Genomic DNA, 21,706 nt, shown 5'->3' on the forward strand with positions numbered 1-21,706 from the left:
CTTCCATTTTCTTTACTCTCCCACCCAGAAAATATTGGACATATACCTTCTGAACTATTTTGAAGAAATAGTTGACTCTGATCAAAGAGGTTGTGCTACATCATTATAAAACTTTATCTGCGATGGGTACTGAACAGAACTTCTTATTATCTTTTTATAAAAGCACTATTATCTGCACATTAAAATCACTAAAGAAATATAAGAGCTAAGGAGTTCTCACAGAAGGGCATGTGCTTTGGGCTGCCTGATTGCAGATACACTTGTCTTGGTTCTAACTTAAAAGGAATTCTGAGCATCTGGAAAACTCACCCCAATTAAAAAAAAAAATCATAATTGCATTACTAATATCATCTGCTAAAAAACTCCCACCTTGTATGCACTAAACTAAACAAGGTTTGATCCCTTCAGAAAACTAAAGAGATACTAGCTAAAACTGACTCTCCTATATGAATTACTTGAAGGGAATGAATCTGGTCACAGAACACTGAGAGGGATGAAAACTGGAACATCAGCCATATCTCATTTTAAAAGGTGTGAGCAGTCACGCAAGGAGAATTTGACCACTTTTGCTTTATAGTCAATAGAATAATCTAAAATTCTGCTTAGACACTAAACAACCATTTCCAGTTCAGAGAGTAAGCCATAACAGAAGTAACTTGAATTACCTAGAGCTGCCGAATGCAAGCTTTTGTAGGGTCTGGACATGTGGTTGTGTTACTTCAGGCAGTGCAGCAAATTGCCAGGTGCCAGCTGACCCGTAGTTACTCTTGAGGCACATGTCATCCCACAGAAAACGTGAAAAAACCCCCAGAAGTACGGTTTCTCTCAGCGACATAAGTCATATACAAGGACTGCAGATCCAGCTCCAGCAAACCTGTTATTTCAACAGATTAACTGTGGCCTTTGTGGCTGATTCCAAAGAGCCCATCATTCAAATCAAACTCAGTTTTCTTTACGTTAACGGCATTTTATTTCAAAATATATTAACCATTCTGTGCTTACAAAGGACTGTGGTGTGAATACAGTATTAAGTTAAAAGCATCTTAAACCTGCTACAAAAAACATTTTTATTAGGATGAGCACTGGTGCATACAATCAAAATTATTTAGTTTAAATACCTCTGCAGTCTACACAAGTACTTCTCAATTTTAACTTACACATTTTATTCTGCCACAGGTGGACACAGGGGTTATATTTTCAATATTATACATGCAAAACCAGGTACTGTACCAAACCCAATTTTGATAACATTAGTTCCATTCTGAAGATGTATCACATGTACATTTACAGACAAAATTTGCGTCAACAGACAGTAGAAGTTATTGCTCCAAATCCCCACGGGGCCTGGGTAGAAATGCATGTTTTAGAACAACCCATGCTCTGTAATGCAAAAGATCTGCTGTTAGGTTTGAGTAGGGTGTAGCCAGTCTTAGGATTCGATGTCAAAAGTTTCTTTGGATTTGTTTTGGTGAAATTTCCCAAAGGAGGAAAAAAACCCCCTGCCTTCCGAACCAACCTTCCCTAGTGTTCTGAGCAAAACATCAAACACTAGCTAGCATATATAAGTATAGGTAAGCACCTAACTATTGGTATAAAAAGTTGGTTTCCAACCATCACTGAAGCACAGAAAATCTGTTTTTAAAGGCAACAATCTGAACAAATTGTATGCTTGTAGATTAAACCAGTCATGACAGATGACAGAAACTAAAAACATTGATCTACAGAGCCAGTAAGTTATGTACAACACAAAAATAGTTATTATTGACACTTTTTGAAAAAGCTCCTGTTTTAGGTTGAGACTGGCAGAACGTGGTGAAATACTTGGGTTTTGTTTTTCCAGTCTTATGTCATCCTTTACAGTCTGGATGTCAGTTCTTAAGCCTAATGAACTTTTGTTCCGTGGCTACTTTTTAGCTTTGTGATACCTCTTACATTTAATCTATACCAATACCATGAAAAGTTTCTTTGATTTTAGGTCCTCATTGGATCACTGTGTATGACAGTCTGGTGGTAAAAAAGTGAGGCCAGGAAAAGAAATCAACTTTTTGCTTTAAAATCATTATGAAAATTCTTCACACACACACACACACACATATATATGAATGCTAGAGCACTCACTCTGCTTTATCAGCTTGCAGATGCATCCTGCTGCAAGCAAATACGCCCTGCTTCTCACTCAAACATGGCTTTGGTGTCACCACATAGTACTTATAGTCAAAAAATAATCTCTAATTCAATGCAACACGAATTATAATTTTCCAAGTCCATCCATATGCAGAGCAGATCAAGGATGCAATTACTTCCAATTAGCAATTCCTTCCTGAGTGGGACATATTATTTCAGTATGGACATTCAAAGCATGCCCTTCAGGCCCTGGAATTGATTCCCAAAAGGGGATGAAGCAATACTCTCATGTACTAAACCATATTCAAAATAAGATACCAGATGAGGTGTGGAAGAGATTAGGAGTCTAGGGAACTGAAGACATACTTCATGACCTATTAATTTTGGCAGCTCTTTAGAGGATGTGTGCAAATACTTCCAGAAACAGTAATCTCTCAGCAGTGCATTCCTAGCAGCTTTTCCCTAGTTTATATGAACTAACAACAAAACAGTTGTAGTTACCCTACCAGTATTTGCTTGGCTGTTCCTCAATCTGTAACAAGTAAACATAAATTCTAGAAAATGTTGCTTGTTTTCACTATCTACAGGCACAAGTTAGTTCTCAGATATCATTAAAAAAAAAGATAGCAAAAAATTTCAATTGAAGTCTGAATAAGACAGAGACTGCTCATATTTATATAATGCTGCATACCAATATATACATTTAAAAATCCAGTGTAGAATCCCTGAATACGCTCATCACTTCTGGCATTGTTTTGGGTTTCAAAACACCAAATTAAGTTTCCACACTGCTGCTTTTTTAACTTAATTTTTTTTATCTCCAATCACTTAAAAGCAATTTTTGAAAATTTTACCACAAAGCACTCAGGTACTTTAGTAAAAGTGACAGATAAATAGTACCAGGTTAAAGATCAATCCTCCTTTAAATTTGTAAGAGTTTTAGACAACCCTAGTTTTGTAGAAATAGAAATAAGGGAATTGCCAAAGTTTGCTTCAGCAAAAAATGTAAGAAATAATAGTAAGAAGAAACTTTGAAAAACAAGTTAATATATTGAGTTTAAAAAGTTGATGTACCCATGGATTTAAGAGATGCCAGTTGTCACTCAACAAAGATTATTTGGGAAATCAATTTTCTCTTGTAAAATTGCAAACTTCAAGGCAAACAACAGCATCTCTAGAAGAATGCTACCTCTCTTATTAAACCTAATGAACACCAACTCCAATCCAAACACCTTTCGACACCTTCTGAAGGAAACTGTAGCTATTTCCAGAGGTAGTATCCAATAGAGGTGGTACTATCTGCAGTGACAAATTCAAGTCAATATAATATAAACACAATGTTTGAACAAAGGCAGTTGTGGAAGCATCTTCTGCCAGTGATGCAAAGCTATGGAGTCTCAGCAGAATAATAGTATTTTCCCATCCTTACTTTATCAGGTCCATAGGAAGGGCTGCACCATTTGCAGTATTCTGTTGCCAGTGCTAGGGATCAGCAGCACAGCAATTCAGCTGCTGCTCTTACTGAGTAACAATTTCGTTCAGTTTCGTATTTTCAGGTTTTCTGAAAAACAATGTTTGACATTGCAGCCATACATCTATTTCAAAAGTTACGCTGATACCCCCAAAGTATAAGAGTGGAAAGAGAATCCGATTTTCCCTGAACAATGCTTTTTTCTTATTGTGTTTAATGTAACATATTATGGATTTCCCATTCCAATAATTACTGACAAAATACACATCTCCAGTGCATCCTCCCCCCCAAAGTCCTTGAGAGAAGCCACACAGTCCTTGAAATCAGACAAGCCTAAGTGTACCCTAAATAAACTGCACATACACACCATTGTGCACAGAATTATCTGACTGCTGGCTTCATTATTAGTTAGATATATGCTTAGCAAATTAATTTCTGAAAAATGTGTATTGTATGTATTACTCTGATGTTAATTTTTTTTTTTAAGCAGTGTTTCAAAATAAGTCATTCCTGCTCCCAACTGGTCACAGTACATCCATGCTGAAAGCCACTGTATTGTAGTAAGGCTGGCAAAATGAATGTGTGCCAGATCCTTGCACATTGCAGTTTGTTGCTCCGTGCATCCAATTAAGCCAGTATTTACAGTGACTTGAAGTTAACATGCTGGGCTATAAACTGGCACACAGTCACTTCTGCTAACTCTGCCACAGCACAATAACGTTCAGCTAATGGCAAGGGGTGGAAGGGCTAACTCAGACTCAAGTACCAGAAACAGTCAGCATCAGCATTTTTGCACTACACTTAATTGCAACAAGCCTGATTTGCTAGAAGAGAATGATAAAAATCCACCACAGTTGAATTTCACAATACCATGAGACCACATTGTCTTGGATTACTACAAGCATTCCCTTCAAAATTCTATTTTTTTTTTTCAAATTTAACACTGCATGTACTAAATACATTTAGTAAATACCTAGTTCTGTAATGAGTGTTTACAGTACAGCTAAAAGCCATCAACTTCTTCCCAATAAGCATTATGGAGAAGGTAGTCTCTCCTAAGAAAATTGTAGAAAACTGCAGAAAAGTAAGATTTTGGTTTGATTTGTTGCCATTTGGTTATGTTTGTTTTTTGGTTTTGTTTTTTTTTTTACAAACCCCACAAGCCATCTACTAAAAGCTTATCCTATTGAGCCGCAGGTTGTTTTTGCAGATGAGGAAATATAACCATGAATAGACTCTTTACAGTGACCAGAAGTCAAAATGACCGGTTTGATTATTTTCGCATTAATGTGAGACTGATCTAAACTAAACCACTCTTAAAGAGGTTGAGTCCTCTCAGAAAACAATATAGATTGCTAAATATGCAAGAACTAGGTCTTCTATTTCTACTGTTAATTAGCCACTTACTAAACACAAAACCCATATAATCAAAGTACGCTCTTTCATAATGTGGTGTTTTGTGGGTTTTTTCTAAACATGGTGACAATCAGTGAATATTTTCTATTCTAAGAAGGTAGAGGTTTTGTCTCTTATTTTGGTTTTTTTTTTTGGCAATATACTGTCACTGCACCACTACTGAACCATATAATTGGTTCCTCAATCAGGCACAGCCCACAGCATCAGCTACTAAAATTACACTTACTAAGACAGTACTATGGATGGTTCTTCATGGCGAGTCTCAGCTGACTTTGAAACAGGAAGCATCAATACAAAGCCTCATTTTAAAAGAGGGCAAACTAACAAGACTATAGCAGATATGAATTCTCTATACAAAATAATTTCTTTTGCGTTGGGAAAGGAATATTGCAAAATAGCAATGTCTCGTCTCAGATGATTTTACTCATTTGCCATTATGGAAGATAACTGTGTCTGAAATATGATTTTAATCTTCCTAAGAGACTCCTCTTGGATCTAAGGTGGTCAGGCAAAGGGGGAGAAGGAAGAAAACTTAAAAGCAAACAATATGACTCTTTAAAATGACTATATTGAGTACCATAGAAATATGAAAGATTGTCTCAGAAAATGGGATAGCAAATGTGGACAATAAAATATCTTGACCAGTGAGCACAGAGGTGCAATGGAAAACTGGAAATACATTAAAGATGCATTCTTTTTTTTGCTACTAATCTTCTTTAATGATGTCTACAAAAAGCTACAACAAGAACACAACAATTCAGTGCAAAACTGTGAACTAAACAAAAAGTGATATAATAAGGAAGTTTCCTAAGTATAATGGTGTTCTCATTCAAGCTGGTTAGAATGTTGCAGGAATACTTAGTGATACCTTCAAGCTTTTCATCATCCTTCGCCCTAGTCAGTAAAAATTATAAAAATATGTTTCATTAAAGATTTTTCATGAGCCAAAAAGCCAAGGAAATAAAACCACAGGATACATACTTGATTCAAGCAATACATTCTTCTTATTCAGTTAGTTGGAACTAAGGTGTAGATCTTTCAGAATTTAAAATATTAAATGGGATATTTCCATATTTCAATGAACTCGAGTCAACCTACTAAATTAAGCCCGAGTCTGTCCTTCAAACACATACCTGCAAGTGTGCAAACAGCACACTCAACCATTCTACTTAAATACAAAATTTCATCAGTAAAATTGCAGCAGTAAATTTTGAGAATCTGAGGAGCAAGGCTATTTGTGTCTTAATAGGCAGCCTGTTTATTGCAAACCTATAGCAGGACTTTCTTGCTTACTAAGCATCAGAGTACTTTCCAATCACTTTCCATGGAAATGTATTTTTAGAAACAATGTAAAATACATACAACCATGAAAGTAAGAACCTTCCATATCTATCAGCACTCCTGCAACTCAAGTAAAACAAACATCTTATTACTGACAGCTATTTGTACACACATCTCAGATATCCCTGGATAAGAATGGATTTTTGTTTCATCCATCACATTACTGTCAATAAATACACGGCATGCCTGTATTTTGTACAACTTATTATCAATCAAACTGAAATAAATTCAAGAGAAGTTACTAGAAACTGAAAGGTGGTTCTTTGGTTAAGCAAGTGCATCTGCTACTTAGTACCCAGGGCCTCATTGTATTTGTGGAAAAGCTGTGCAACTATGAAAAATATCTACCAAAAAGCCCACTTCCCTTTTACAAAAAGGATCCATTTATAAAGATCCATTGTGTCAAAATATTTCAACAATCAATACAAAAGGCCTTAAATGTCACCAAAACTGCAATTTAAGCAAAATTATGTATGGAAGAAAAACACTAGAGGATTTCATGCTGTGACCTAGGCAACACTTCATTTCAGAAATTTAAGAACTTTATTAATAAGATATACCTTAAGATATATCTTATGTCTTAGAAAGACATTTAGCCAGAGGCTTACAGGCTTAAAAAACCCCAAACTAAACTAAACCAAAATCTATGCTATCTCCCCTTTCTCTCTGGAAATAAAATTTGTTTGAAAAGTTAACTGAACTTAGCCACAGCATTTGAAAACCAACAATCCCCATTCAACTTCTTCCTATTACTGGAAGTACACATGACTATCACACATTACTACTGCCTGAAAACACTTAAGGCCTTGGATTAAATTTAGTTGACAAGATGACTCCACTGAGAGGGTGGGTAAGCAGCAAAATCTTATCAGATTTCACTGCAAATGAGGGCAAGATTTAAACTATTTAAACAAGTCCTCCTATTTCAGTAAGAGGAAAACCCACAACTAACAGTTTGCATTTCTACTCATTTCAGGATGATATTAGAAAGACCAGTCTCCAAAACCACTAAATTTCGGTGCATATAAGAGGATAACATTTAAGTGTTATTATGAGTTACATATGATGGTTGAAGCCTATAAAGAAACACTTTGAGGAGCAGCAAATACTTATACTTTCATTTCACAATGAGTGGTTTACACTTCTTTCACCACCAGATTAGCTAAAAATAAATATTTTGGAATTACAGCTTTCTTTAAAGCTACTACAATTTAATAAGACAAATAATCCAATAAATAAAAGCTAAGTTAGTAATTTCAGCAGATAACATAATGATTCCAGTGGATGTACCTGTCCCTCTTAACCATTCTTTTTATGAAGACAGAAGGTCTTCAAAGTCTTCAACAAGATAGTTGAACTGTGTGTTGGTATGCAAAGCCTTGGGAAGTAGACATTCTCTCTTGAAGAGGCAAAGTGCACAATAATGTAAGGCCAGCAGATGTTTGAGAAATACTTTCTCCTAAAACCCAAGCTATGCTTCCCTGTGAGCTGCCCCCCAGGCACAGCTGGGAAAGGACAGAAGGCCATGGCTGTTGTGAAGTCAAGATAGAAGACAGCGATTCCCTCACATTATATACGTGCAGGACAGCACCTTCATCACTCTGAAGATGGTTTCATCTCCTCGGGACTCTCTCGAGATGACCTGAGGGCAGGGGAGGGGAGTGGGAAAGAAAAGTGAGAAGTAAGACTCAAATCTGCCCAGTGGTTACAAATAACCAGTTTCCTACAAACTAAACAGGAAACAAACACATACAAATTTTTGTGCGTATTGTGGGAAACTCTGTCTATGGCATATATGGTAAGTCTTGGAATGCAACTTCTACAAGTCAGAGAGTACAGACAGGTCCAATTAGTGTTTTTTCTCCTAAGCTGCCCAGATGAAAGACAACATTATTCATGGGAATAAGGCAAAAGATTATTTCTCACAAGCAGAGAATCCCCTTTAAGATATATGTATAATGAGTTAAACCTGTATAATCTAATAAGACAGTAGAGACATTTAAATGGCTACTGTCATTAACACCATCACTATGTGATTTTCAACTGTAATTAGTTATTCAATTAGGAGTTTATTTATCCCATTCCTTAATGGTACAGTTTAAAGATGCATTTCTACATTCCACATTCAGTAACTTCAGTGATGACATTTACAGGATCATACTTTTAATGGCATAATGGTACAGAATATTATCACGTTTTCTAAAATCTAGGTATGTTTATTTATATTTTGCAGTATTGTAAATTAACACATAAAAATACAGTATTTTCTGGCAGGCCCTTTATTAAGGACAATGAACTCTATTAGATATCCATAAAAATAGTTTTACATGAAAAAAAGGGTGTTCAATCATCTCCTAGCACACTAGCAACATGTAAATTATAAGACACAAAAGTACTATCAGTGAATTTTCTAAAAGAGCCTTCTCTAAGAGGCTGAGAGATGTTAAACACTTCAAGTATACAAGTTCCAGTGAGTGTTTTACTTTACCATAATTTTCATTTCCAGAATACAGGATAGCTGAATCCTCTCCAAATACTCCAGTACTCATGCAGATGTGAATGCATGCTCTTATATAAAACTCGTGCATTCATTCTCTATACTTATGCAGACATAACTGAATTGTGTAAAAACATAATGCATACAAGTAAGACGTTTATAGCTCACCGGTAAATCTGTAATGGCCACGTTGCTTGTGAGGGAGTGGGCACTGAATTTGTTGGACTCACCAACATGGCACTATATATGTTGGAAGCTACCACAAGTATACAAAGTAGAATTGGTCCTATGATGGCTCCTTCCAGTCCCAGGTAGTATGCTCCACCAGCTACCGCAAGACCTGTCAGGTAAGGATGACCACCTCTGGCACAAGAAGAATAAAATTAAATTAAGAACAACACAGTATTATCAATTATGAAATGTGAATTAATAATAAAGTTTTATTAAGCTTAGAAAATGACAGAGCTAGCTACAGATACCCATATTTACACTATAAACTGCTGTTTGAATGACTGTGCAAATGTTCCAATCTGTATTCTGTGCTGTATTTGCACAACAGATCAGATGCTACTGTAGCATGTAATGCTGGAAATACCCAAAACAGAGTAGTTACTTTATAGACATCTGCTGAATAAAGTCTGAAGGACTTAATGGCAAAAACATTTCCATTTTGGGAATGGAAAGATGCTTGCTTACAAAGACTGTTCATGCTTTATGGTCAAGAACTGCTAAATTTCAACACAATTAGCAACATGTACTATGAGCACCCCTGAGCAAAGACATTAATTTACACGATGATGGCAACTTTGATTACATCTTTCAAGGAACAGTTAGTAAACAGCCTTTAAATAAATAGCCATGTCCTCTCATTTTGTTATTAAAAAAACCTTTCAGATGGAGTGCTTGTTATCATCAGCTTCTAATGTTTTCAGATGACAAACAAAACCAGATTTGCATGAACATATCAATATTTATTGAAAAGTTGGGTCATTTGATAAGCTTTTGATAAGAGCTATCGATAAGCTTTTGATAAAGCTTTTTGATAAGCTTTTGCTAAGAGCTATTATGGCAGCAACTAAACCAGGCCATTTTTATTTTCCAGGTCTCAATTCGGGTGCAAAATGTGAATCCTACCAACAGCATTTACACAAAACCTGTTCACCATCCTTCATTCTTTATAGCTAAAATAATGCTGGTAATATGGAATTGTATAAGAAAAACTACAGTTGACACTTAGCAAGCAATTTTCAGGAAGTTCCTCTAAATTTTGAGTGTAATGCATTGAAAATACCAGCTAGTCAGTTCAGAGCCCCAACAGTTTCTGAGGTTTCTACTGTGGACCTGACTTCTACTCAACTTCCACATTTTAAGTCTTTGCCTTCATCACAACTGCATGCAAAACAAGACCATGAAACACGACCTATTAAATCATACACACCTCAATCATGTCTCACCTAGGGCAAACTTAACCTACTGGCAGGGCCAGATTGTTTTTCTGGGGGGACAAACTTGACCTTAAAGTTTTATGTTTCTCCAACATGATTAATTTCTAAATCTTTAAAAACTTCAAATATTTTTTCCCCCAGCATTTGCAACGGTTTAAAGATTCTTCTGGCTAGTTTGTTAAATTAAACAACAGGTCACCTGATGAAATATGAAGTTAATCCATTTAGAAAACCCTGCATAACCTAATTATAGCTATTTCAAATAGGTTTAATCTAATCTGCAAGGTAGCATGATGCTTACTGTTCTATTTAATGGGAAGAATACAATTTTGCTCCACTGTCAGAAAATCTATTCCTCCCCCCTGTATTTTGTGGATGGTAAACAGAGTCTGCATCCCCTACAGTCAAAAAAAAAGTATTCTAGTAAGTAGAAGAATTATTGGCTGTTTAAATAGCTACTAGCCTTAAATTTATCCATGATTTACTGTTGGGAAAAAATGTAATTTGATTATACCTCACTTGGTAGCTCAAATTAATGCAAAATAATTATAGCAATAATCTCTGAAAATTAGTATTAATACTGGACATATTATCATTAGGTACTCTCTGTTCAGTGTAATTATATTTCGTGAACAAAAATATTAATTTCTAACAAAACAGAATTTAAACATCTTATGTCCTTATTCTACATTAATTCTTCTGTAATAAAGATCAACGCAAATGAGGGACTAGCACCAGCACATAACTAAGTCTGGACCATAAAGTCCTGGATTCAGACAGTAACTAGAGAAGTACACCTTTATATCCATATTGTACATGTTTGTGAACATGTCTTGTATGTGGAAAACTAGACAGTTCATATCTTTGCCAGTTCTGTTTAACTGTGTTGTTTTATCTTCTAGTCTGAGTTAAGGGATTCACAGATAATTCAGCTGCAGAAAATGTCAGTGAACATTTCTGTTGCATTCCACACACACGACTGCAAATGTTGACTTTGTCTTCATCATTTGGAGTTTGTTTCTCTGTGTACAAACTCAAACCTGAAACCAGGTGACATTTCAAGTCAAAAGAGGTAGCCAAACATCTACGAAGTTTTTTCAAGAAATCTGTGCCTACCCCCTACAATAGGAAAACAGCACTGGCTACTGTCTCAGGAGAAGCCTATCTCCAGTTTTGCAATTTCAATAGACTTTTGCACTGGACTATGGTAACACAACACAAAGGCTGGCTTTAAAAAAATCCTCAAAATTCTCACAATCCATTCAGAAAAATTAGTGTTTTTTCAGGTCCCTAACTAGCTCATGGTTTTATTTGTTCTGCAGCATCATCTGGCATTAGGGGATATAAAGTAAAATTCTAGACACACCTTTAGTCAATGATTAGGTAAACAGAAAAGGTAAACTAATTCTAAGAATCCCAACTGAAACAGTTAATTTTGCCGATGCTGAGTTCAAGACCTCTGAAATGTCAAAGTTCACAGAAAAGAGGCCTGGGAAAATAAAGGCACTTAGGCTAGTAAGACTTCTTACTATGAGTTGATATCACTACACTTACTCCTATGTTTGAAGATACTGTTTTGCATGCTTCAGAAAATTTAGTTTAATTAAAGGCATCAGTGATTGTCAATAATTTTTACAATGCTAACTTTAAGAAGTCTTCAATGTACTTACCCTGATATGTCTGAATAAATTGCTGTATCTACAAAGTAAGTTGGCAAGAGGTGAAAAACCAAGAGCAAAATGGCTTTGCATCCCTGTCCTTGCACAAGCCACAAATCTAGGACTGCAGGGACCGCTGCCCAGTATGTCCCCAGAAATGGCACTGCTCCAAGGATTGCTGCTAATGCTAGAGCACACAGAAGCAGAAGTGAGAAAAAGACCAGAGAAACATATTTCAAAAATATATTTACAGTTAATTTCCGACACTTTTGCCACACCAGTAAGTCCCACTTCTATCAACTGTTCTAAATAAGACATTGAAAAAATACCACATGAGGCTCTTGGTGTTTTATAGCTGTGGTTTAGGAAAAAAGAAAATGACACTATTTCCCAGACACAAGAGCTTCAGCAACAGTCTGTCACAAGGAGTTACTTCCAAAAGAGGCACCAACTCAGACAAATTTGACATTATACCCATCATGCATACTTCAAACTGTTACAAAACTTCAAAGAAGTGTGTAAGAAAGTACATGAGCCCAAGTCTCACTCTAACTTAATCTCCTGCAGTCAACCACAATAACCAGGCAAACACAAAATTTATTACTTACATATTTCTGTATGCAAACCTGTACACACAGGCATACGCCCATCTGAAATACCTGTTGTAATCTAAAGCGATACAGTACTGCTGTCATTCTAATTTAACATATTACAAACACAATAAAGTGCATTTTTTCCCTCTTTTTTTTTTGTTTCATTAACCAGAAAGCAAAAATTTTTAAGATTTTGCATGTAGTTGAAAGAAAAGGACTGATTACCTTCTAAGTATGTCTAATGGCAACCAATGCCTTTAAGGCAGTTGCACTTTATAATACAGCCATTTCCTGTTATATTGGGGTTTCTTGCCTTATGCTCCCCTTATGTTTCCTTGTAGATGAACATTTTAAAATTACTATTATTTTTAGAGGAAGGGAGTCAAAAGAGGAAAAGGGAAGAACATTTTTCATTGGCCATTTCCAAAGCAAAGATTAAAGAATAAAAGAAAATCAGAGGCTAGTAATACAGTCAGGCAACAGTACTGAGAATAAGGAGCATGCCTCTATCATGCATTTTCATGATACCACATCTTCCTGCATTTAGGCATCTTGAAAAATCAGCACCTGTCAACTACAAAAGAAATAGAAGCCAAGACAGGCAGAATGAAGCTAAAACCTGAAAAGACTTGGACTGAATACAAGGGAGAAAGAATTACATCCAGGAAAAGAAACAGACAGAAGCAGTAAAATAGCTGGCAGGGAATGTGTTGTGAAAACAGGAAAAGGCAAGGCTCAGAGATAAGACAGCAATCATGGCCTTCTCTCCATCCTACCCATGGCCACATTCTCTAAGACTAGACTAAGTTTGTCAGCAACATTTAATCCTTCTAATTTTGTACAATAAATAATTATGTAATATTATTTATAAATAGGTTATAATTGTCCAAATTCTTACCAGATGGTATGAAGACTATGTTAATACCAAATATAGTATGAGTCAGCCAAGTGTAGAGTCCATAGAACCCAGCCATTTTGAGGGAAGCATCAAATACACCTCTAAAACAACCAAAGAAACTCTGTTAATTTTTACTGGCATTAGGATTTTGGGAACTATGAAGATATACACACGAGCTGCTTTGAAAGACTGAAAAGCCATTAGTGCCACAAATAACACAACTAAAAACGTAACATTGAACCCTTTATGCATTTGTTTCCTCTGAGAAGAATAAACATTCTTCACATCTGTCATTCAAGGTATTTAGACACAAAAACCCCTCATAAGACTGTTCTTTACTGTACAGTAGGTTCCACGGATAAAATCCTTGAAAGAAACTGCTCAAGCATCAGACCACATCCTCTATCAAAAATAACCTTTTATCTATGAGAAGCAGTACATAAAAACTACTTACTGCTTTTTCTTTGCCTTTTTCCACTTCTACAGCTTCATCAATTTTCTTTATCTGCTTACGTTTCTGTATCTGCTCATTCTCATCAGATTAAAACCACTGATATGTGAAGTGAAATAGGCTATTTAAACTCTTACTACTTTCCTACATACTTACATGTCCTTCTAGATGAAAATAATTGAGCATCTCATATTCATTACTAGATTTTAGCCTCAGTATCTTGAAATTCCTAAATTTTAGGCTGCTTACTAGGTTACATTACTGAAAACTAAATAGCAAGTCTGGTAATCTAATTCAGTCCTGCTGAATCTACATCCAACATGCTGGACACAAAGCGAAGTTCCCCTCTCTTAAGTGTGACCAGAGCTTCATGAGAAAGCAAAGTGCTGTAACATTCTGCAGCCCTAGGGCACGTACATGTGTATCCCATGTGAACTGAAAACCCATGCCTTAGGCCTACAATTACAAAAATCGTAATTTCAAACTGGCATATCTCACCACTGTATTATGTCGGTTTTCCACTCGTATTTGAGAAAGGCATGAAGTTTCCCAAGATTACTATTTTAGCTTGTCCAAGTAACTGAACTACCCCTGAGTTCCTCATTTCAAAGCAATCCTAAGAGTTCCACCATTGCAGAAGTGGTAGCATATGCACCCTGTGAAGTTTGCACCCTTTAAGTTGCACCCTGTTTAAGCATATGCACCCTTTAAGTTTGCACCCTGTTAAGTTATGAATTTATAATTCATGCTTTTTATTACATTGATTGTGTCTTTGCAGTTTGGGAACTCTGGCAGGAGGACAAAGAGGACGGGATAACATACAACAGGAATCATAGAGCCAGATGATATGAGAAGATTACCACTGTGCTTTGAAGGGCAACACAGTCTGCACAGAAAAACAGACCTTTCTGGATCTAAAGTCTTTGAGACCACAGTTTCTTTCCTCTCTTGAGTCCATAAAGCCTTCTAGGAAAGAAACCTTCTCTGATATTAAACTACTATAGGTAGTATAAATATATAAGTATATAAGTATATAAATACAATAGAATCTCTTCTGAACTACCATCAAGAATTCCAAGACTCCCAGTTTTTGCTTCTTTGGCTACTATCCTCATTATTTCTGTGGGCAGCGTGCACATTTTTGCCCTCCTTTCCTAAAGGCTCGCATAGATTTCCAAATGACTTCTGAATCAAAATTATCTTATTTAAAATTCACTCACTGGAAGTTATGAGTGCATGATAAACCTCACACATCAACACTCCTGTGAGATTCTCCTAACAGATTAACTAGGAACAACTGTCGTCAGCCGTTTCTTCCCCCAAAAGAGGGAAAGGGAAAATACGGAAAATTGTATCCAAAACTGCCATTCTAATTTACACAGTTTTCACATTTTGGTTCAGACAAGCACATTTTTTATCCTCAGATTAATTTAATTCAAATTTAAATTCAAGTTCTGTCACGTCTTTTGCTTATGTAGTTATGCTTTAAGATAATTTTGCCCTGTTAAATCCAGTATTCATTCCAGATGCACTAGCAGAATAACAGTAAAGTTAGTCATGGACTAACAGGTATGTCTTGGTCTGATGTCATTCTGCAAGTTGACATGTAATATATTTCAATGGCAAAATAGCACATCCCTCTAAAATTAGACTGCAGAACAGTACAGCATCTCTCTAGCTCCTTGGATCTGGCACTAATAAGCTGAAAGGAGAAGGCATCAGACAGTGCTAAAAGGTTGTGAAGCACCAGTGGCCAAGCAGGAAGCGAGAGCAAGCTACACCTAATTTCATTATTCTTCTCTCCTTCACTTGGGTTTCTGTCTGCGTAAACTAGTCATAAAAAAAAGCACAGGGGATCCTACTCTGTGGCAAGTGTGGCCCAGAAGAACTTTAAAGTCTCTGAAAACTCATGTTTGTTACTTCTGTCACAAAAACTAAAAATCATACCTTAAGGTGTCTAGAAATTCATATCTATTTGGCTTCATGGTTAAGGCAGCAAAAAAATAATTCTGAAAACAGTAACCAGAATCTTCATCAGCAGTTTGCTTCAGCTACTCTGCATCTGGGATATCAGATCTTAAATATGATGTGGTCTGCTAGAACAAAAGCTGAATGAATTAATAATCATCTGTAAAAGGCAGATCTTCCTGGTATAATGATGACAGTAAATAAATATCATCTCTTAATACGTTATTGGCACACATACAGCTTCCTTTTATATACAGGAGTAATTGCATGCTTCAGAAATCAGAAAATCCAATTGCTGCTCATGTCTCACGTTGGCACTGAAGCAAGATGAACCACTCTACTTGCAAGAGTTGCCATCTGCAAATGTGTAATTTATGAGCACTTCACGGCAATTTGGTGTAAGGCATACTTAGACATACATATTCCACTCTACTGAGCTTGGAAAAGCATGTTAAAAAAAAAATCAGAGGACGTGGGTCATGCTTCACATTAAGCAGATTAAAGATGAAGAAATTTCTGTCAAATGTTTCTGCATAGCTGGCCTAATTTTTTTTGTTGTTATCAAAGTCCTTTTTATTTCACTGAAAAAAACCTAAGGAATTTGCTTGTAGATTCCATAAGGGAAAGTGTCACCTCTTCGTTTTATGGGGTTTGTTGGGGTTAGTGGATTGTTGTTTTTTTTTCTCTTTTACTGACTGGCCATAAAAAGTCCAGAGCTTCCCCTTTGTTTCTACTGTAGTTTACATTAAATGTATGTCCCCTTGAACTCAGGTTCACTTTGCAGAGCCTGCAGGTAATGTCTCTTCATTATTAGCAACACAGTGAAACTTCAAAAATTTCAATCTAATGCTGCAACAACCCCAGCTGAAAGGAGCTCTTCAGCTCTGAGCATTCATTTTTTGACCTTGGAGTTAATTTGATTTTCTAGATCTATCTGTTCCCAAAGCACTGGAGAAAAGAAGAGCATATGGACTGAAATAATGAGAATTGTAGTTACCAGAAGGATTAGAGTAAGCATATTGTAAATTCAGAAGAGAGATTTACTGGTTATTATACTAAATTTACAATGAAGGCATATTAACCTTGGCTTGTGAATGGGCATAAGAGTAAAAACTAGACAGAAGTGGTATTTGTCTCTGAAAAAGTTTGCAAGAATTAGCATTTCCCTAAATTCCTTACAAAACACTTTACAAGCCATACAGCGGTTTACAATTCAATTAAAATGCAAGTTTGTTAACAGGAACACCCTCAAACAAAAATATTGCTAGAAAAAGAAATTTCACTGTTTTGTCATCTTCTTTACACCATTGTTTGATATTTTCCCATATTCTTTAAGTAGACATTAAAAGGATTGTACTTTATCATTGTTGCAAAATCCTTCTGTATGAACAGCTGACTAATTCAAAATGATGCTTTGAGAAACTTCAGCTCTTCAGTTTCTTTAGAGAATACAACCTTTACATCTTAAAAGTCGAGAGTTCAAGGTATAAACGGAATGCATTCCAAACTTCACAGCACAGTTTCACAATTTATTTCAGATCAGGCTATCTGAGAACTGTCCCAAGAACTGTCCCATTCCCCTGTTCTCAAGCATTCACTTCTGCCCCAGATGACCATTCCTCTGCCTACCTGCCAGCACAGTCTCCATTATGCACCATGACAGTTTTTACAATGAAATCAGATAATAATAATTTTTTTGTCTGGGTTAATTTTAACTAACTAGCTCAGGTCTCATCTATACTCCCCATCCAACTAATAAGTAGTGGCATAAATAGCTGCATTCCCACCAGGAAAGAAGCCAGCACACTCGTGGCTGGAGAGCAAGAAATCTTCTTCGCAGAACAGTGCTGTCTTATCCCAGCTGAAACTAACAGTCACTGTCTCACTATAACTTCAAAACCAAATAACTAAATTTCTTTCTTCAGACACCACCAGGATCTGTTGCAAAAGACAAGATACTGGTGATTACCAAAGGACAGCTAAAAAATGACAGTTAAAAAGGACTGAGGTATTATTCTTCTACAGCGATCCCCCAGATTGCGAGTAATCGTCATGAGAACACTGAAGAACGAAATGACTCAAAGAAGTCCTTTTGCAAAAAAAACTTACACTCTCCTTGACTCTCTTAAAGAGTTCTGTTCTTTTAGGAATACAAAAAGATTCTCATAATTTTTCAGTTTCATATTACCCATAAAAGTATGCAAAGTGCACTAAGATATATTCCAGCTATGAATAAAGCAGAAGTGGCAGTAAGAGAGTCTTGATAGAGTAAGATCATGTTAGGAGCAATATGAATATGCAAGTGATTTTCAGAGATGACTCCATGACAAGATTTCATCCTCGTTCTTTCCAATGATACAAATGAACAAAGAGAGGCAACAGCTCCAACATATGCAGGCTAATAATGACACAAATCAGATAAAGTGGTACAGTCTTGAACAAAGCATAGGTCTTTGAGATGGTGTAACATGCAAACACTACATATGTCCTTCAAGGCAGGACAAGGCTCCAATGGCTGTATCAAAACTTCATTAAAGAATGGCAACTAGTCTGAAGGACACAGTAGCACACAGATTTTCTTCTCTAACAGAGAAATGTCTACATTCCATGAAAAATAACAATTAACATGTAGTGCAAATTCTGTAAGAAATTCTACATCTGATTATTTCTTTGAAATACTTTTGCATTTGTAATAACTTTTTAATTACTATTTTAGTCACATGTACCATGTAAACTTAGAATTATTCTTCTGAGAACCACACTTGGAAGGACTAGTTATTTCTAAATCAACTATTTCTAACATTTCCAGATTTTTATCAGAAGTAGACCACGATGCTTAATAAATGCAACACCTAACTATTCTTAAAATGGATTTTCGAACACAGCCAAACTTGTTCAGACTAATGGTCTGTTGAGCCAGCATCCCATCTCCAGTGGAGTTCAGAAGCAGATATCAAGGGAATAAAGAAATAGGAAAAACCAATTTAAATCCCTCCTGAACATTCTTCCAGCCTCTATTTCCACTTCAACGTGAAACCAGATGCAGGCTGTCTATTTAGTAATCTTCAATTAATATCTCTTCTTAGTCCTTGTGTTCATCCTGCAAGTTTCTGCAATTCTGACATTCTTTGGCAAGACCTTCCCCATGTCTACTGCCTGCTGCATGAACCAACCCTTTTTATGAAATTTATTTTTTAAAACTTTTCAATGACCCCAAGATTTTAGATTGAAGGAGACCATAAGCAGTCCAATCCAGTCATCCTTTTCACACTGGTTCTAATTTTGCAAACCTCAATTTGTGTAACATCCTTTTTTCCAGGCTGAAGAGTCCTAATCAGCCCATTCCTCATACAGAAACTGATGCATGCCTTCATTCCTCTAATTCATCTTGTTCCCCTCCTAGCTTTTTGAGATGCAGAAATCAGAACAGCACACAGTAATTCAGGGTATAGGTAAATCATAGATTCATACAATGGGAGTAATATTCTGTGTTTCTGTTGTCTAGGTCTGTTGTAACAAATCTTCACATTTGATATGCCTGTCAGATGTTTTTAAGTATTACCAAGCACTGAGCTACCAGTCTATCAGAAAATACAGCTCCCAAGTGGCAACAGTCAGCACAGTGGTAATCAGTTTATGTGTGAAGTTAGGACTGGTTTTCACCCCCATGCATCACTTTCATCTCTACACTACATTTCATCAGCCATTTTATTCCCCAGACACTGCTGTCTTCTAACTGAATTTGTCTACAATGCTGCTGCATCCACAACTTCTCTGGGCAATCTGTTTCAGTTTCTCACCATTCTCAGAGTAAAGAATTTTTTTCTAATATCTAATCCAAACCTACTCTCTTTCTGTTTAAAGCCAATACCCCTTGTCCTTGAAAGCCTCTGGAAAGAGATGCTGTAAAAAGCCTTTATGAAATTTCAGTAGAACATAGCAGACAGATCAACTTATTAATGGTCTTGCTTGCCCACACTTCAAAAAACATGAACAGTAAGGCAGGACTTCTCTGTGAAAATATCACTGATTCTTTCCAACTAAACCACATCCCCCAGGTGCTAGTATGTCCTTAACTTTAGTTCCTACTGAGTTGCACACTACCAATACCAGCTTACATGTCTGTACTTCCTCGGTTTCCTTCCTGAAACTTTTTTTTTTTAATTTTGCCCTTGTGTTTTCTTTAGTGAGTTTGGATCATCCACTCACAGCAATTTGCGATTGTTCATTTGATCTGGTTTTTCTACAAGGTCTTCTGAAGTTACTGTAACTTCTGAGAGATTCTGCTGTAGCTCACCCATAGGAAGGGTTTTACAATGTGACTACCTTCACTTACCTTCACAGCAACAAACAAAACATTATCAATTTACCTCCCCTCTGCAACAGCCTGCAGCTGCCTTGTTGTTGCTGAGTACTCCTTGTCATCCCTCAGCCCCCTGACGGCTTGTTGCTCCTGCTGCATACAAAAAATTATATTCTGGTTTAATAGCATTTTGTGGAGCTCTGAGCTCAAACTCAGCTCAAACTTAGAGCTGAATCAAACGCAGCACCACCACCACCACCCTCACACTTTAGGCCTATTTCTATCTGTTAAAGTTTACGATACTTTTGTTTATTTAGTGAAAACTTCAGCTTTTTAAAGGGTAGCTTCTCATTTCTATGGCCTTTGTTATTTTGCTGTTCAGGTAAGCAGTCTATCTTCCCTTTAGCCTTACTCCAGCCTTTCTTAGCCGTTAGCATGCACCGGCACTGTATGTTGAACATTTATTATTTTCTACTTGTAAGGATGTAATTCTTTTAGATCCCATTTTAACTTGAAAAGTCTATAAATGAGAGCAACAGCTAGTTGGAGTCAATACAGCTTGAGATCCATTGTAGTCTTATATTAAGAAACTCCCAGACTGTTCAGCTTATTACTATTATAAAATTGTGAATCACAAGCATAAAGAAGGGTGTACTTTCATTCCTTACATTGGGGAGAGAATAAATAATGGATTGACCTTGTAACTCACAAAAAAGCAAAAAGCTAAAGCTGTGATGTTAAACCTTTGAAGTGTCAGGAAATCCTGAAGTTTTACATCAGACTTCATGCTGTCTTCTGACATTACAATAAATTTGAATTTTAAATAGCAGAAATCTAACTAAGGTTATAATAATATATACTGCAATCTTAAATACACACACAGATAATTATTAGATATGCAAGCATAGAATCCTGCAACGTTATACTAAAAATAATCCTCATAGTATACTTTAATTCTTAGAAATGCCTTTCAGCAACGTTTGTCTTTCTATCCCTTCCAGTTAGCTATTAGGTCTGCTTTAGAAGCAAAGAGAAAAACTAAGTGGCTGAGCTGAATTCCAGGTGCAAGTTAAGTGTCAGTCTTTTTACTGATACAGTTTATGTCCCACACCAACTAAATTTTCATTTAATTAAAGACTGTAGGTTCTGACACAGAAGTAGCTTTCAAAGAAATGGTGCTGTAGAAAAAGCAGTGTGTATATTATATATATATATATTTATATATATATAAAAGCCTACGTGCAGTATATGGTTAAAGGACTAGTATCTAAGATGCAACGTAGTTACATTATTTTTAAAGATTGCACGGAAATCTGCTTATGCTTTTAAATGTATGTGTGCGTGCACGTGCACACACATACACACACACAAACTAACCCATATCCTCTACATGCTTACAGATAACTTCAGTTTTAAAAAAAAAAACTGGACAGCCACAGAATTACAAACTACAAACGTGCACTAAGAGAAACTGCTGTTAGAACATACAAAATGCACCATCTGGAATATGAAAGGTGCAAATGGCAGAATATTGGCTCTGC

The 21,706-nt window shown here is 36.2% G+C and overlaps 1 protein-coding gene across 2 annotated transcripts in view; it reads right to left on the reverse strand.

Annotated features, from left to right (window-relative positions):
• Nucleotides 1–942: 942 nt before the first annotated feature.
• The window catches only part of TMEM245 (transmembrane protein 245), an 81,414-nt gene continuing 60,650 nt past the window's right edge, over nt 943–21,706 (reverse strand). For both annotated transcript variants that reach the window (XM_017814907.1, XM_017814906.1), the window contains 4 exons: nt 13,444–13,544; nt 11,965–12,139; nt 9,018–9,212; nt 943–7,994 (listed from right to left, as the gene is read on the reverse strand). In XM_017814907.1, the coding sequence (XP_017670396.1) occupies nt 7,949–7,994; nt 9,018–9,212; nt 11,965–12,139; nt 13,444–13,544 (517 nt within the window). In that variant the 3' untranslated portion in view covers nt 943–7,948. The remainder of the gene's footprint in view (nt 7,995–9,017; nt 9,213–11,964; nt 12,140–13,443; nt 13,545–21,706) is intronic.

Source organism: Lepidothrix coronata, unplaced genomic scaffold, assembly GCF_001604755.1.
Source record: "Lepidothrix coronata isolate B3197 unplaced genomic scaffold, Lepidothrix_coronata-1.0 Scaffold47, whole genome shotgun sequence".
NCBI classification, from domain to species: domain Eukaryota; kingdom Metazoa; phylum Chordata; class Aves; order Passeriformes; family Pipridae; genus Lepidothrix; species Lepidothrix coronata.